At 37.8% G+C, this 16,050-nt stretch overlaps 1 protein-coding gene across 4 annotated transcripts in view; it reads right to left on the bottom strand.

The window, feature by feature from the left end:
• The window catches only part of MLIP (muscular LMNA interacting protein), a 332,606-nt gene extending 329,514 nt beyond the window's left edge, over positions 1-3,092 (bottom strand). For 2 of the 4 annotated variants that reach the window (XM_049894527.1, XM_049894535.1), the window contains exons 1-3: positions 3,005-3,092; positions 2,353-2,415; positions 1,770-1,885 (exon numbers count right to left, since the gene is read on the bottom strand). In XM_049894527.1, the coding sequence (XP_049750484.1) occupies positions 1,770-1,808 (39 nt within the window). In that variant the 5' untranslated portion in view covers positions 1,809-1,885; positions 2,353-2,415; positions 3,005-3,092. The remainder of the gene's footprint in view (positions 1-1,769; positions 1,886-2,352; positions 2,416-3,004) is intronic. The other 2 variants (XM_049894533.1, XM_049894539.1) reach the window with 2 other exon arrangements.
• Between the last annotated feature and the right edge of the window lie 12,958 nt (positions 3,093-16,050).

Raw genomic sequence — 16,050 nt, 5'->3', positions numbered from 1 at the left:
ATCTACTCCTGGTGAAGATGCTGTGAACATTGTTGACATGACAACAAAGGATTTAGGACATTATATAAATTGCATAAATTGATAAAGCAACAGCAGGGTTTGAGAGGATTAACTCCAATTTTGAAAGAAGTTCTCTGTGGGTAAAATGATATCAAACAGCATCATGTGTTACAAAGAAATCTTTCATGAAAGAGAGAGTCAGTCAATGCAACAAACTTCACTCTTGACTTATTTTAAGAAATTGCCACAGCCACCCCAACCTTCAGCAACCAACCACCACACTGATCAGTCAGCAGTCTTCAATACTGAGACAAGACCCTCCACCACCAAAAAGATTTTGACTCATTGAAGGCTCAGATGATGGTTAGCATTTTTTAGCAATGAAGTATTTTTTAATTGAGTTATATACATTTTTTTAGACATAATGCTATTGCACACTTAATAGGCTACAGTATAGTGCAAACAACTTTTACATGCACTGGGAAACCAAAAAATTCATGTGACTCTATTTCAATATTCACTTTATTGCAGTGGTCTGGAACCCAACCTGCAATATCTCCAAGGTATGCCTGTACAGTCTTGCGTTGCTTAACATCCAGGATACGTTCTGTGAAACAGAACATTATGCAATTTGGATGGATTAACCAGTAAGCAAAGTATATGTGAGCTTACTTTAAGGAAGGTACATTTGTGTTTACTTACTAATCTGTAGTGCACAATTTCACACGGGTTTCACCACATCTTTGATGACCATACCCAAAAGAACTGAAAGCAGGAACTCAAACAGATAATTGTACACCAACGTTCACTGCAGAATTATTAACAATAGCAAAGAGGTAGAAACAACCCAAGAGTCCATCAACAAATGAATGGATAAACAAAATGTAGTATATACCCATCGCCATTGAGTCAATTCCGATTCATAGTGGCCCCACAGGGTTTCCAAGGAGTACCTGATGGATATGAACCACTGACCTTTTAGCTAGCAGCTGTAGCACTTAACTATGCCATCAGGGTTTCCGTGGTACATTGGAATATTATTATATTATGTTATAAGCCAAAAAAAAACCCCACTGCCATCGAGTTGATTCCAATTACAATTGTATATTATTATTATATATATTATATTATTGGAATATTATTCAACCACCAAGAGAAATTAAGTCCTGATATGTGTTGCAACATGGATGAACCTTAAAAATATTATGCTGAGTGAAATTATTCAGACACAAAAGGACAAGTATTGTATGATCCCATTTGTATGAACTATCTAGAATAAGAAACTACATAGAGATAAAAGTTTATTTATTAGTGATTAGGAGGTGGGGGTGGAGGAGGAAATGGAGAGTTGTTGTTTAAAGGGTGCTGAGTTTCTGTTAGGGTGATGAAAAACATTTGTAAATAAACAGTGGTGACAGTTGCATAACATGGTGGATGTAATTAACGTCACTGAATTGTACACTAAAAAATGGCCAAAATGGCACTGAAAAATAGCCTAGCAATAAATATTTTTTGTACATAGATCTTTCTCCATTTTTTATAGTTTTTCTTTAGGATTGATTTTAAAGTAGAATTACAGGTCAAACATACGAATTGTATAAGTTATTGATACATGTTGCCAAATGGCTTATGTCAACTTAAGCTGATCATCGAAGTATAATGTCGCCTGTCTTACAAAACTCTAGCCAGTCTCATTATAATATGCAAGGAGAAGGTTTGATTGACATTAAAACTTTATCATCTCTAAAACCAAGTAAATTAGCTCCTACCCTTCCTTGAATCTTCCTCTTTCTTGATTTAGCTTTCATTCAGTATAAATAGAACAACTTTTTCCACAGTAAGTAATTTTGCTTCAATTCAAACTCCTTAAAGTAGCTGGAAATACCTCATTGAAGGGAAAAATTGAGCAAAAATTAAAAAGCAAGTTGTCATACCAACAAAAAAAATTGGTTTCATTCTCTGACAATGGTTTCTCTCCCTCTCCCTGTCTCTCTCTCCCTTCCTCTCTCACCCTCTCCCTCTCCCTCTCCCTCCCCTTCTCCCTTCCCCCCATCTCCCTCTCCCTTTCTCTCTCTCCCTCTCCCTTCCTCTCTCTCCCTCTCCCTTTCTCTCTCTCTCTCACCCCTGATCACTAGGAATTTAATAAAGAGGAAAGCAAGGTTAACTGTTACCCTTCTCTCCCTTTAGCTGACCTAAGTCAGCATTTTTTTAAGAGACTAAAACCTTTTGCAGAGGTCCTTATGTTCACAGCTTATTTTTAAGAGATAGGAGAGAAAAAGTAGGATAGAAAGTAAGCAACCATGTCAGTCAGCCCACGTATGTATTTCTGAAAATTATTTTTATAAAACTCACTTATATCTGATGTTCTGTTCTGTATGTGTAAGTTGCTCCTTTAAATGATTAGCAGTTCCAGAGCTTGAATAAATTGAGAGAAAGACCTTTATTTCCTGCAGATTCTGTAATGACCTATGAGACTTAGGGCTGGCAACAGGACTTAAAGACATTGTGGGTCCAAGTGTTGAAAGGTTTAGAGACTAGAGCCCACAACAGCTAAGCCACTCACCTTGAAACACACAGTTAGTCAGTAACAGATTGCAGAAAAAGACCTAGTCACCATCTCCTGAGCTAATTCTGCTCCTGCCAGTGCCACATTAGACAGATGGATGCAAACCAATAAAGATATGTTTCTGGTTGTAAGTAGAGACAAAACTTCAATAACCTTACTTCCAATATTAGAGGACAAGATAAACTTCTCAATTATTCCACACTACTGAGAAAATTTTATTTTTGGAAGATTAAAAATACCTAGCAGTTTCTAAATATGTGGTTCCAGAGAAATCATTTGTAATAATGATTAAATTATATGTTAAACTCCCACACCATAGGACACACACATACACGTGTACACACACACACATCCCAATACCCAAAAAGGCCATTTACCGTCTACAAGGATGCTTCTAAGTGGCAAGATGGCAACATATTTCTGAATGGGTTGCTTTACCTTTAAAGATTCCTGTGTTTGCTCTGTCAGATGTAGAATGTAAACTTGAGTGTCTCCAGAGACGTGGCTGGACCCTGCCAGCAGCAGAAATAGGAGAAGTCTTCCCCTTCCTGCTGGCTTCGACCAAAATCCTCTAGATGTAGCTTTCTGGTATTTCTCACACGAAAACTTTCCAGGTACTTCTTTGCTTGCTGCTGTTGACTCCAATAGCCAAGAGATCACCTGGCACTAGCTCCTGTTTTAGACTTGAAGAGGAAAAACATATAGTTTCTACAACTGTAATAAGACAGAGTGATAATTTAACATTCATTTAAGGACATAGTGCTCACCCTGTTGGTGAATAATATTCTAAGAAGCAGAAACATCTTGAACAGATTGTTTTCACTCTTGGCCATATTTCATCTCAGCCCTTTCTTCAAACATTCTGAAGTGGCTGGCACTATAACCCTTAAAATGATCCTCCCTTCCATAACTTCACCCTGCCTTGAAGAGTTTTGCCCTGCCTGGACAAATGCCTTTTATACATTTAAGTTTAAAGGTTTAACTAGGTCTTGTTTTGTTTTTTTAATTTTAGAATGCAGAGAAAAAAAAAAAGTTAAAACTCCTTAATAATAGAACTAAGTATTCCATGAAGCCATTCAAAGAGGCAGTGATTCAGAGGGGTTTTGCTAACTCAATCTGTAAAATTTGTAAAGCTAGAGTTACCGGTATGACAGGCAGGCTACTAAAAAAATCAATAAGCATTGCTGAGAGTAATGAATAATTACACTAATAGACTTCTTTGCAATACACAGAAAAAAATTTAAAACCCTGAAAAGAAAGCACTTTCATTCCAAAAGGCCTTGATTCTTCTAAAAAATTATGTTCTGTAACCTGTAAGCATGAATATTATATCAACTGACTGTATAAGATGTAATAAGAAGAAGTTAAACTTCTGACTAAATCCTTTAAGTTAAACTCCAGTATTAGAACACGTGTCGGAAAGACCAAACAAAACTAAAACAGAAAAAGTCACAAAAAGGAGCACAATATGCATGAAAAGTATTTTATCCTGGGATTATTTTTAACTCCTCTACACACGAATACATACAAATATACAATATTTTTTCTATTATTTCATAGATATTCCTAGTACTTATTACATTCATTAGAAGAGTTAAATGAGATTCTTCCTCTCTCTCCCTCATCCTTGATACACATAATGGAAAAACCTATTAGCAAGTCCATCTGTAGTAAGGCACTTCTTGATGAAACCATGGCAACACACTATCAAACACAAAGAGGACTAAGCCGGAGAGGATGGAGAGAATCAATGCAACCCTCTACTGGGGGGAAAAAATAACTCAAAGTGATAGTTAGACAATATTATCATCTTCACACTACACTTTTTGGACCAACACTAGTACATTTCTTTACTTATTATTGCTTAATTGTATAGCTACAAAGAGTAAGTTCTGAAACTAACCTTTAAAAAAGCCTAGTATATTTTCTTATAAAGGAAATGTTCTCTTACGTTCTCATGTGGTTGCTCTATCTCCTTGGCATTTTGCTCAGGACTGACTCTTCCTTCCGTTTTTCATTATTGATCTTAGTTTGTTCCAAAAACCACCATGAAAATTTTCCTTTCCCTATAATGAGCCCTGGCGGGAACCTTACGAGTTAGCTCTTAGATTTCTGAAGCCTCTTGCCCACACCCTGAGCAGAAAGACAGGACTGGATGAATGGACTCTTCACTAACATCATCCTATATGAATGCTCCTGAGGCTGGGCTGGGAAGAGTTTAGAACACTTAGAAAGAAGTGTCTATTAATAAAGAAGTGCAGACATGGATGAACTTTCAGAATATTATGCTGAGTGTATAAGTCAAACACAAAAGGACAAATATTGTATGATCTTACTGCCACAAAAAAAAAAAAAAAACAGTTGCCATCAAGTCGATTCTGACTCATAACAATCCTATAGGACAGAGTAGAACTGCCCCATAGAGTTTCCAAGGAGCACCTGGTGGATTCAAACTGCCAACCTTTTGGTTAGCAGCCATAGCTCTTAACCACTACACCACCAGGGTTTCCTGTCCGATCCTAGTTATATGAAATATCTAAAATAGGCAAATGCATTAAGAAAAAAGTTTATTCAGGAGTCAATTCCAATTCATAGTGACCCTACACATACATATGTACATGTTTTACATATGTGCACATACATATATATATATATTTATATATGCTTCATATATATATAAGTGACACTTAAGTTAAATCATTATTGATTCAATTAAGACATTGTTTAGTCAATAGGGGTAAATGAGAAGTTTTTTTACAGTTATATGCATTACTCAATTTTAAAAACTCTTCTTCTAGCCATCATTTATCCCAGAAGCCTCATGCATTGCATTAAAAAAAACCACTGCATAATGATGATAAAATGCTATCGTTTCTGGGGAAGCAGTGTGATTTCCTCATCAAAGGTCACATTGATGGAAGAATACTCCAGCTGATGAATAGAGATACCTCAGGCAGTTTCTTAAACAGATACATCCCAAATTAAACCAATCAGTAGGTAACCTAGGAAACCACTGTGATTTTGAACTAGGATTCACTACAGAGACCCAGACAAGATTCCAAAAGGGAAGTTTCTAATGGAGATGGGCAGTCAGGCTTCCTCTGTTTTCCAGTCTCCTGGGAGAAAAAAGGTTATGGTCAACATCCTAAGTTTGTATTTCAGCATTCAAGAAAGCTGGCCAATGAAGTCCTGCATCTTTTAGTTCTGCCTCTGATTGTCTAGCTTAGTTCCACTGAAATAACTAGAATCCTGTGAAGAAGCAGGGCTCTTCCTAGCATAAAATCACTTGATTGAGTGGGAGTCAGTCCCCACAGAAGGAAGATATAGTGAGAAAACGCTGACCACTACACTGGATCTCATAGACACTGAAATCACACTTAAATAAGAATATTGATCAAAGATAAAAGTAGTATTCTAATAAAATAGAAATACCCAAAATAATAAGAAAATAAGAAAAAGTAAAAATATAGCTTTTCAGAACATGGCTGACAGCTTGAGGCGGCAGCAAAACTAGATACAACACAGAGAAAGAAGAGAGGTACTTCTCCCTACATACAAACTGTGTTATGGAAAGACTTGCTGCTTCCCTTGGGAAAACAAGCCACTTGAGGTTTTATGAGAGTAATTTTAGTAAGCGACTAAGGTAAACAGAGCAAAGCAATAAAAATACAAAATATTAAAAGGATTGATTACTTGGAAGGTAGCCAATATTTCAAGCAAAGATGGGCTTTCATGAGAACACAAGGCTGAATTTGTCTAGATAGTAATAAAAGATATTATAGTTCAAGATGAAGTTAGGTGCATACCACTTCCAGCACAGGGTTGGGGAGCTTAGGACCTTCCAAAACTACGTTTTCTATCATTAACAAATGTGTGTGAGTGCCTACCGGTGCAGACTACCCAAGCGGCATACTAAGCCCATGCTTGGAGAACCAGTGAAGCAATGCCACATACAGAAAAGACACTGATCAGGCTGGGGTGCAGAAGGATTTGATATTTCATAACGAGAATGTCATCATCGTGGGAAAACTCTAATGTTGAATAGACTTTTTCATCCACATTTTTCAGTTTTACATTGTTTTTATTATATAAGGCAGATGGGGATAGGGAACACCATAAACTTTTAGATGTTAAGGAACTCTAAAGGACTTAATCCCATCCTAGAAGCCACAAATGTGGGATCAGTACTTACCCTTAGGGACACAAAGACGACCTGCTGGAGGAGAAAGTTATGTTCCTATGTGACCCCATAAAGAATTTTTTCCTGGAGTTGAAGCTGTTCAACACTAACTTTTCAGAAGACCGCTGCTGTTGTTGTTATGTTGTTAGGTGATATCGAGCTGGTTCTGATTCACAGCAACCCTACAGTACAAAGTAGAACTGCCTCATAGGGTTTCCAAGGAGTGGCTGGTGGATTTGAACTGCTGACGTTTTGGTTAGCAGCTGAGCTCTTAACCACTGCACCACCAGGACTCCAGGTGCCCACTAGAAATATTAATGATATTGCTTGATAATTTCCTCATTCCATTGGATCACCTTTCTTTGGAATGGGCACGTATACGGTTCTCTACCAGTCCATTGGTCAGGTAGCTGTCTTGCAAATTTCTTGGCATAGACAAGTGAGTGCTTCCACTGTTGCATCCATTTGTTAAAACATTTTAATTGGTATTCCATTAAAAAGCAAAGATGTTACTTTGAGGACTACAGTGTACCATGGTATTTTTAATCACCTCATATGCATGCAAACCTTTAACAATTAGAAAGAGAGATTGAAGAAGAATTAATGCCTTTGAATTATGGTGTTGGTGAAGAATATTGAATATACGATGGACTGCCAGAAGAATAAACAAACTTGCCTTGGAAGAAGTACAGCCAGAATGCTCCTTACAAGCGAGGATGGCAAGGCTTCATCAAACGTACTTTAAAAATGTTACCAGGAAGGACCACTCCCTGGAGAAGGACATCATGCTTGGTTAAGCACAGGGTCAGCAAAAAAGAGGAAGACCCTCAAGGAGACGGACTAACACAGTGGCTGCAACGATGGGCTCAAACATAGCAACAATTGTGAGGATGGTGCAGGACTGGGCAGCATTTCTTCCTACTGTACATGGTGTCTTTATAAGTCAGAGACTCAACAGCACCTAACAACAGCAACAACAACTAGAAAATAAGGGCATGGACTAAGATCTGTTTTGTTTACTACTATATGCACTTCACCTAGAACTGTGCTTCACCCATAGTAGGTGCTCAGTAAATATTTACTGAATGAATGAGTCAAATGGCTCTTCCTTTTACCGTCCTAGTAAACTCCTAGAAGTTGTGATTGCTCTTTCTTCATTGATTTTCTTGAAAAATGGTCACTAGCTAGATGTTAAAGTCATTTTAAATGTTGATGAAACTTGGACTGTTGTTGTTGCCTAACAGTGGTTATGTGCTCTCTTGTGGCAAAAGCATCTTTGCCTACTGTAAATCACATCATCCTGGTCCCGTACAATCCAGAAAGAGTGTTGCTTTCCCTAGCTTCAGTTTCTTCATATGCAATGTGACAATAATGCCTCCTACCTTCCCTGTTAAGAGGATTGCACTGAGGATTAAAGTGAGTGACACTCAAAAGCTTTTAGGCAGAGATCGACACATGCTGGCACCCAGTGATTAGCTGCATCTTTTATAAGGGTATTGGGAGCTCCTAACTTTTCCATTTCTGGGGACTCGTCGAGTTCCTGTTTCCTGTCTGTATGTTAGTTTTCTGTGTTACATGACCTAGCCTTATATACAAAGTGCTGTGTTAAGTACATTTGCTGACAAAAGTGAGAAGTAACAGACTTGTAAGTAACTTGCAATGATGGAGGGATCTACCCTTGCCTACTTTTCTCCCCTTCCTGCCTATATATTACTATAAAATATTTTAAACATACACAAGGTTGAAAGAATTGTACAGTGGATACCATATACCCACCACTTAGATTCTACAACTGTGAACATTTTTTGTTTGCTTTATCACAGATCCATACACCCTTTCATCATGCAACTTATATCTGGATATATTTCAAAGCAGGCTCTAAACATCAATGCATGTCACTCTAAGCACTTCCACATGTATATCACTCACTAGAATTCAATATTTGTTTGCAGTTTTTAAGGTAAAATTTGCATGTAGTGCAATGCACAAATTCTAAGCTTGCCATTTAATCAATTTTTAACCAACTCCCACTCCCATGTAAAACTCTTGCTACTTTTTAAAAACTGTTTTCACATTAACATGGTACATGTAAATGAACAAACAAGTCGCTAATCCTATAGTTTCCCTCTCAGTGTCTTGGGAGGACAAGAATTCCTAATAACAGGAATTAAGTTGTTCTGCATCATATTACATCTTGGCCAATACAATTATGCTTCTTTCAGTTTCAAAGAATGAAATTTTTGTAGGTTTATTTCAAATCCTGAAATTCAAAACCTTTATACATCACCACTGCACAAACATGCTTCTCCAATCCAGAAGAGAAATGCTTTGGAGAATATTATAAAGTTAATTGTGCTTGATGAAAAGAGTCATAGTTAATAAAGGATTATGTATTTCAAGAGATTTTTATCTAAATGACCAAAAAGCTGTTTCCCTAAAATTTGCTGCTAGATGTCCAACCGTCCTGTCTCTAATTCGCTGGAAAATTCCATGAAAATCTATTGACATTGGTTTATTCCTGGTGCCTTATAAAGCAAATCCATTGCCAGTGAGTCAATTCAGACTCACAGTACCTTATAAACCAAAACCAAACCCATTGCCGCTGAGTTGATTCCCACTCATAGCGACCCTACAGGACTGAGTAGAACTGCCCCATAGGGTTTCCAAGGAGCACCTGGTGGATTCAAACTGCTGACATTTTGGTTAGCAGCCAAACTCTTAACCACTGTACCACCAGGGTTTCCATACTGCCTTAAAAATTGTTCATAACCAGAAAGCCCAGGACCCCTAAACCAGAAGCCCAGGACCCCTAGGAGGTGAATGATATACTGGGTCTAACCCAGTGAAAGGACCAAATGTGCATTTATTTGGGGGGATTCCTAAATGGATAAGTAAGTTTAAAAATTAAAAACATACACCTTAAAAGCAAGTTTAGGGATCCATTGGAAGTGAATCCAATGGCTGAAAGCATGAGAAAGAAAATATAACCACTAAATCCAAAGAGTCAACCTTTTTGATAAGCAGCAAAACATATTGACTTGAATTTTACTTCTTGCCTTTACTTCATTTATCATCAGTTACAGAGCATGGCCATAAAGTATTATTACTGTTAACAATAATTATACAGCACAAATCTTGTAGGTAAGTAGGAAGAATACTGTCATTTCCTCTTTGTAGATGAGAAAACTAAGGTTTGAAAGTTACATCACCAGCCCACATAGTTAATGGAGAGCAGAAATTAGATTGCTGGTCTTCTAAATTCACATCCAAAACTTCTTCCATGACATCACATTACAGTTAGGAAATTTCAGAGGTTAAAAAAAAAAGGGGGGAGGGGCCTAAAGCATCTAAGCCCAGGGCCTGTCAAAGAGGGAAGGGCCCTTTATAAAGCACCAGAGTCTGTCCCTCTGTCTCTGCTGAGACATCCCATTAACTAATAACATTCGCTCAGAAAACTTCTCCGGGCACTTGGTGAAGGACTTCCTGATCACCTTCTCACAGTATTGTCCTTTTCAAATGATTCATCACTTCTTCCCACTTTCACTCCTTTCCCAGGTGCCTTAAACAAGGCTAATACACCCAGAGTGTTTGCAGAATAATGAGTTTTCTGGGATTACTTCCAAAAACCTGTAATACCTGGAACGAATGCCCAGGAAATTCAACAGAACAATGCAGGAGGCAGATCAAAATGAATGGAGTGAAAAATTACCACAAGGCAGCTTTGCATTTGGTTTAAGCACTTGGTCACCAGAAAAAAAAAAAAAAAAGAGTGACCTAATAATACCTGGATCTCAATCCCAGCCTCGCCATGTACTAGTTCTATGATATTGAACAAGTTACTTCCTCTCTCCATGCCTCAGTTTCTTCACCTGTAAAATGTAAAAGATAATTGTACCTACCTCATAGAATTATTATACATATTAAAGGAGTGAATATTTATAGGGCACTTAGAACAGTTCTTGGTATATTGCATGTGGTGGTGGTGGTGGTGGTGGAGGTGGTAGCGGTGTGTGTATGTGTCAGTGCACTTGATAATGAATTGAACTGACCAGGCTCACTGGAGTCCTTTAGAATACATGATTAGTTGTCCTTTCATTTTTAGCTGCTTGAACTCTTCTGGAAATAAGGGTTGGTAGGGTGGGAAGAAGAGTCAGTTCCCAGTTGAGGGTGCTAGGACCTTCCAGAAAAGGGGAGAGGCAGGGCAAACAAAAGGTGAGAAGAAGTGAGAATTTTAAAACGCTGTTTTTAAAGTGGAGTGTATACTAGCAATATGGCTACTAGACACTAAGTGGAACCTTGCCTGGTATAGCACCCAGAAAAATCTAGATAAAATTAACTGGCCAAGCACCAGTGCCTAGAAAATGTCTGCAACCCGAGTTGGGTGGGAAGACTAGGAGGTTGGGTAGGAGATCCGTGACTTCTAATGCTGAGATTCTCATGAATGTCAAAGGCTGACATTCAAGTAAGTAAAATAAAAAACAGAGCTTCTTCAAACTTCCTTTCCCACAAGGAAAGGAAGTAGTGATATTCTACTTGGCTATTTTTGCATTCCCTCTTGATGTAATGGTAAGTGTGGGAGGAATCTTTTCCTGAGAGCTATCGACTGCTCACAATCAAATGGGATTGGAGATGGAATTCACATTACTTGCATGATCACGTCAATATGAAAATACTACTTGAAGAGGTCCCTGACCCAAGCACTTTAAACTCAGAATCTCAAAGATTTACCACAGATAAAGTTGTAAAGAATCAGTCCTCATATTCGAAAATCATCAAATACAGAGAAAATAAGCCATCTTGAGTGAGTATCAGCAAAATGATGAAATAACAGAATCAGGCCCATGAACACTTCAAATATTGGAATTATCATACAAAATTCAAAATAAGCAAAAATAACCTTTTAAATAAACATGTTTAATACTTCAAGGGAATAAAAGAGACTCTTGAAAGTATAAAGAAACAAAAACTAACAAAGGTGACCAGACGGTTCTAAAAAAGAACCAAATAGAACTTCTAGAAATGAAACTCTACAGGTTAAACATCACATTAGACATGGCTGATGAGAGAATCAATAAAATGGAATTTAGATCTAAAGAAATTACCCAGAAGTCATCACAGAGAAATAAACTGATGGGAGAAAAAAATGAGGTAAAATTGAGAAAGCGCAACTTATATTACAAAAGGAAATAATTGAAGGACTGGGGAAGGGTAATATTCAATGAGATAATGGCTGACAGCTTTCTATTACTGATAAAAGATTCCAATCCTCAAATCGGTAAGCCTAAGCAGGATAAATAAAAATAAATAACATGCAAATGTTGTGTTATATACATTTTTTACAACAATAAAAAATATGAAATACTTAAAGAAATAACAATATAATGATATATAACGACACATCATAACAAAGACACGTCACCTATTATATAAATGATACATCATAACGAAACTGTAAAACACTGCATGGAGAAAAGTATCTCAAAAGTAGCTAAACAGAAAAAGCCAAATTACCTACAAAGAATTGACAGCTGGACTAATAGCTAATTTCTCACGGAATAATGTAAGCCAGAACAATGCACTATAATATCTTTAAAGAGCTGGGGGGTGGGGACTGCCCATCTAAAAATCTATACACAGTGATCAGAGCTGGTACACAGTGGAATAGCTGTACCAGATATTAAAAACTTGAAAAACATCCTTACTTGCTGATAAAGAACAGCAGCATGGAGCCTCCCCACTCTACTCAGGCACCCCTCCATGTGGCCCTGATATCACTGCCACTTTCCTACAGTTTCCCTTGATCTAGCAACTAAATATCAATGCATGACACAGCAGTGAGCCTCCAGGACCATTACACAGCCACACTGGCTCCCCTGCACCCCACCTTGCCCGGGGAACCCATCAGCCCTCTCATCCACCATGCACCCCTGGTGGCTCCCACTCGTCACTCCCTGTTTTTCATTTCTCCCTAAACACAGAAAACCTACAGCCCTTTGGAGAAGATGGCATTCTTGCAGCAAAGCTTGAACCCAGGCAATCGCCCAGTGCCCATCTGGTTCCCTCACACTGTGGTGACCCACCACTAAACTCTCCTTCAGATTCATCTTTCTGTGGCCACTGGGGTGGAGCTGCAGCCTGGGCAGATTTTACCCCTAAGAGCTGGAGAGGGACAAAGGACAGACAGCCAAGTAATAGGAGCCCAGCGGGTACAGCAGGCACTCCCATGGCAGGCATCTTTAATGGCTATAGGTCCATCCTATGAATTAAATCAGTTGTGAAAACCTTCCCGCAGAGAAAGCACAACACCCAGATGACTTAGAGGAAAATCCTTCCCAGTATTCAAGGAACAGATAATTCCAAGGTTATACTAGCTCTTTCAAAGAAAGAAAGACAAGAAACACCCAACAGCTCATTTTATGAGGCTTGTATAAACTTGATACCAAAACCAGATACAAATATTACAGGAAAGTTAAACTCCAGACCAGTTAGGGATATAGATAAAAAATCTTAAAACATTAGCAAAAGCAAATCAAAATGTATAAAAATGATAATGCATCATGATCAAGGTGAATTTATTCAAGGATGCAAAATTGGTTCCACATTAGAAAAATCTGATAATGTAGTTCACCAGAACAACAGATTCAAAGAGAGAAGCCAAGTGATTATCTTAATAGATACAGAATAATCTCCAACTATATTCAATAATGGAGCCCTGGTAGCATAGTAGCTATGAGCTTGGCTGCTAAACAAAAGGTCAGCAGCTCAACTCTACCAGGTACACTTGGAAACCCTATGGGGAGTCCTACTCTGTCCTTTAGGGTCACAATGAATTAGAATTGGCTCAATGGCAACAGGTTTTTTTTGGTATATTCAATAGCCACTTGTGAATTAAAAAAAAACTTAGCAAACTAAGACTAGAAGGGAACTTGCTGGTCTGACAAAATGTATCTACAAAAAAACCTATGGCAAATATCTCGTTTGCTGGTGGAACATCAATAAATTCCTTTTAAAATCAGGAACCCAAAAAAGTGGCCACTATTACCATTTTCTATTCATTATAATGGAAGTACTTGCCAAAAAAGATAGATAAAAGCTGTAAGAATTGGAAAGAATGAAATTTCTCATTATTCGCAAGTAATATGATTATCTATGTAGAAGTCCAAAAGAATCCATACACCAAATGCTAGAATTCAAAAGAAAGTTTAGCAAATCTGTAGGCTATAAGCACTCTCTATATGCCAGCCACAAAGAATAAGCAGTTTAAAAGATGATACAACTGGGGATGTCTGCTTCTGATAATGTCAGATAAAGTTAATTTGCACTAACCCTCCAGCTCAGAATAACTAGAAAATCTATACAAATATATAATGTCTTAAGCTTGGAGGGCAACAAAATAAGTAAAGAATTTCTAGGCAAAGATGCAAAAAATGATAGTAAACCAGAGAGGTAATCAGACCTAGGGATTCAGCAAAGTTGAAAATAGAAGGTGGGGAGAAGCTGATACGGTATATTGATAATCAGGCAAAGTAGACTTTAAAGTAAAAAAGACTTAAAGATAAAAAGGGATATTTTATAATGATAAATGAAATAGTGTTTATTTCACCAGGAAGGATGAAGTTTAAATAATAATATGGCCTCAGATGGGGTCATAAATCAAGTACCCACCTAAGAATATCTGTGCACGATTTCATTTATATAAGGTTCTAAACAGGAGGCCACCACCCATCTGTCAGTTTGTCTTAATGTGGCGGCTCTTGTGCTGTTATGATGCTATGATGCTGGAAAGGAGCCCTGGTGACACAATGCTTAAGTGTTCAGCTGCTAACTGAAAGGTTGGCAGTTTGAACCCACCAGTTGCTCCAAGGAAGAAAAGACCTCGTGATCAGGTTCTATAAAGATTTCAGCCTAGGAAACCCTATGGGGCAGTTCTACTCTGCCCTATAGGGTCACTAAGAGTTGAAATTGACTCAGCTGCACAGGACAACAACAACATGATACTGGAAGTTACACCATCGGTATTTTGAAAACCAGCAAGATCACCCGTGGTGGATGATAGAGCTTCCAGACTAAGACAGACTAGGGAGAAAGGCCTGGTGATCTACTTCCAAAAATTAGCCAACTAAAGCCCTATGGATCACAACAGAATCTTATACAATATAGTGCCACAGTCCTGAAGATGGCACGGGATGGGGCAGTGTTTTCTTCTGTTTTGCATAGGGTCACCATGAGTTGGAGTCAACTCATCAGCAACTAACAACAACAAACAGAAAAAACTAAATCATATTATTTAGAAATTCATACAGAAGTGGCAAAACTACAAAAGGAAGGAAGAGAAGGAGGGATGGAGAGAGAAAAAGAGGAAGGAAGAAGGAAGGTAGGGGAAGAGGAAGGGAAGGAGGAAGGAGAGAAAGAAGGAAAGAGAAAGAGATTCTTATAAATGTCAGAATAATGATTCTATCTCAAGAAGAAGAAGGAAGGCTGTGATCAGAGAGGGTACTCAAGCAAGCTTCAGATGATGTTATATTTTTTTACTTGAGTAGTGATTATATGAGTGTTTACTTTATTCATGGTTTTCTATATGTGTCTTACTTAACAGTAAAGAGGTTAAAAAGATAACACATGTAACAGCTACAAAAATAGATATTTTGTAGAAAATTATAAAACATTATTGAAAGATATTGAAAAGACTTAGATAAGTGGAGGAATGTGGATGGGAAGACTATTTTGTAAGACATTATTTCCACCCAAATTAGTATATAGATTCAATGTAATGAAAATCAAAATTCAAGCATCCAGTTTTGAGCAACTCAACAGGTTGGGTTTGTAATTCATATGAAGGAGAGAAAAGAAGAATAGTATTTACCAGTCAGCTTTCAACTAGAGAAGCAAAACCAGCAGAAGATATATATTAAGAGATTTATTACAAGAAATTGGCTTATGCAATATGGGGACTGGCTGTTGATAGTTGTCTTGAGTCGACTTCAACTCATGGTGGCCTTATGTGTAACAGAATGAAACATTGCCTGATTCTGTGCCATCTCCATGGTTGTTGGCACATTTGAGACCATGATTGTGGTTATTGTGTCAATTCACCTAATTGTGGGTTCTTCTAGTTTTCATTGACCTTCTACTTTACCAAGCATGACTTCCTTTTCTAGTGATTGTTCTTTCCTGATGATGTGTCCAAAATAAGCTAGCCAAAGTCTTGCCATCCTCACTTCTAAAGAGCATTCTATTTGTACTTCTTCTAAGACTAGGGCTGGCTAAACATGTCCAAACATGTGGGGATATGGAACTGAAAGGG

This window comes from Elephas maximus, chromosome 1 (assembly GCF_024166365.1).
Source record: "Elephas maximus indicus isolate mEleMax1 chromosome 1, mEleMax1 primary haplotype, whole genome shotgun sequence".
Lineage (NCBI taxonomy): Eukaryota > Metazoa > Chordata > Mammalia > Proboscidea > Elephantidae > Elephas > Elephas maximus.
This window is presented reverse-complemented; position numbering and strand designations above follow the sequence as displayed.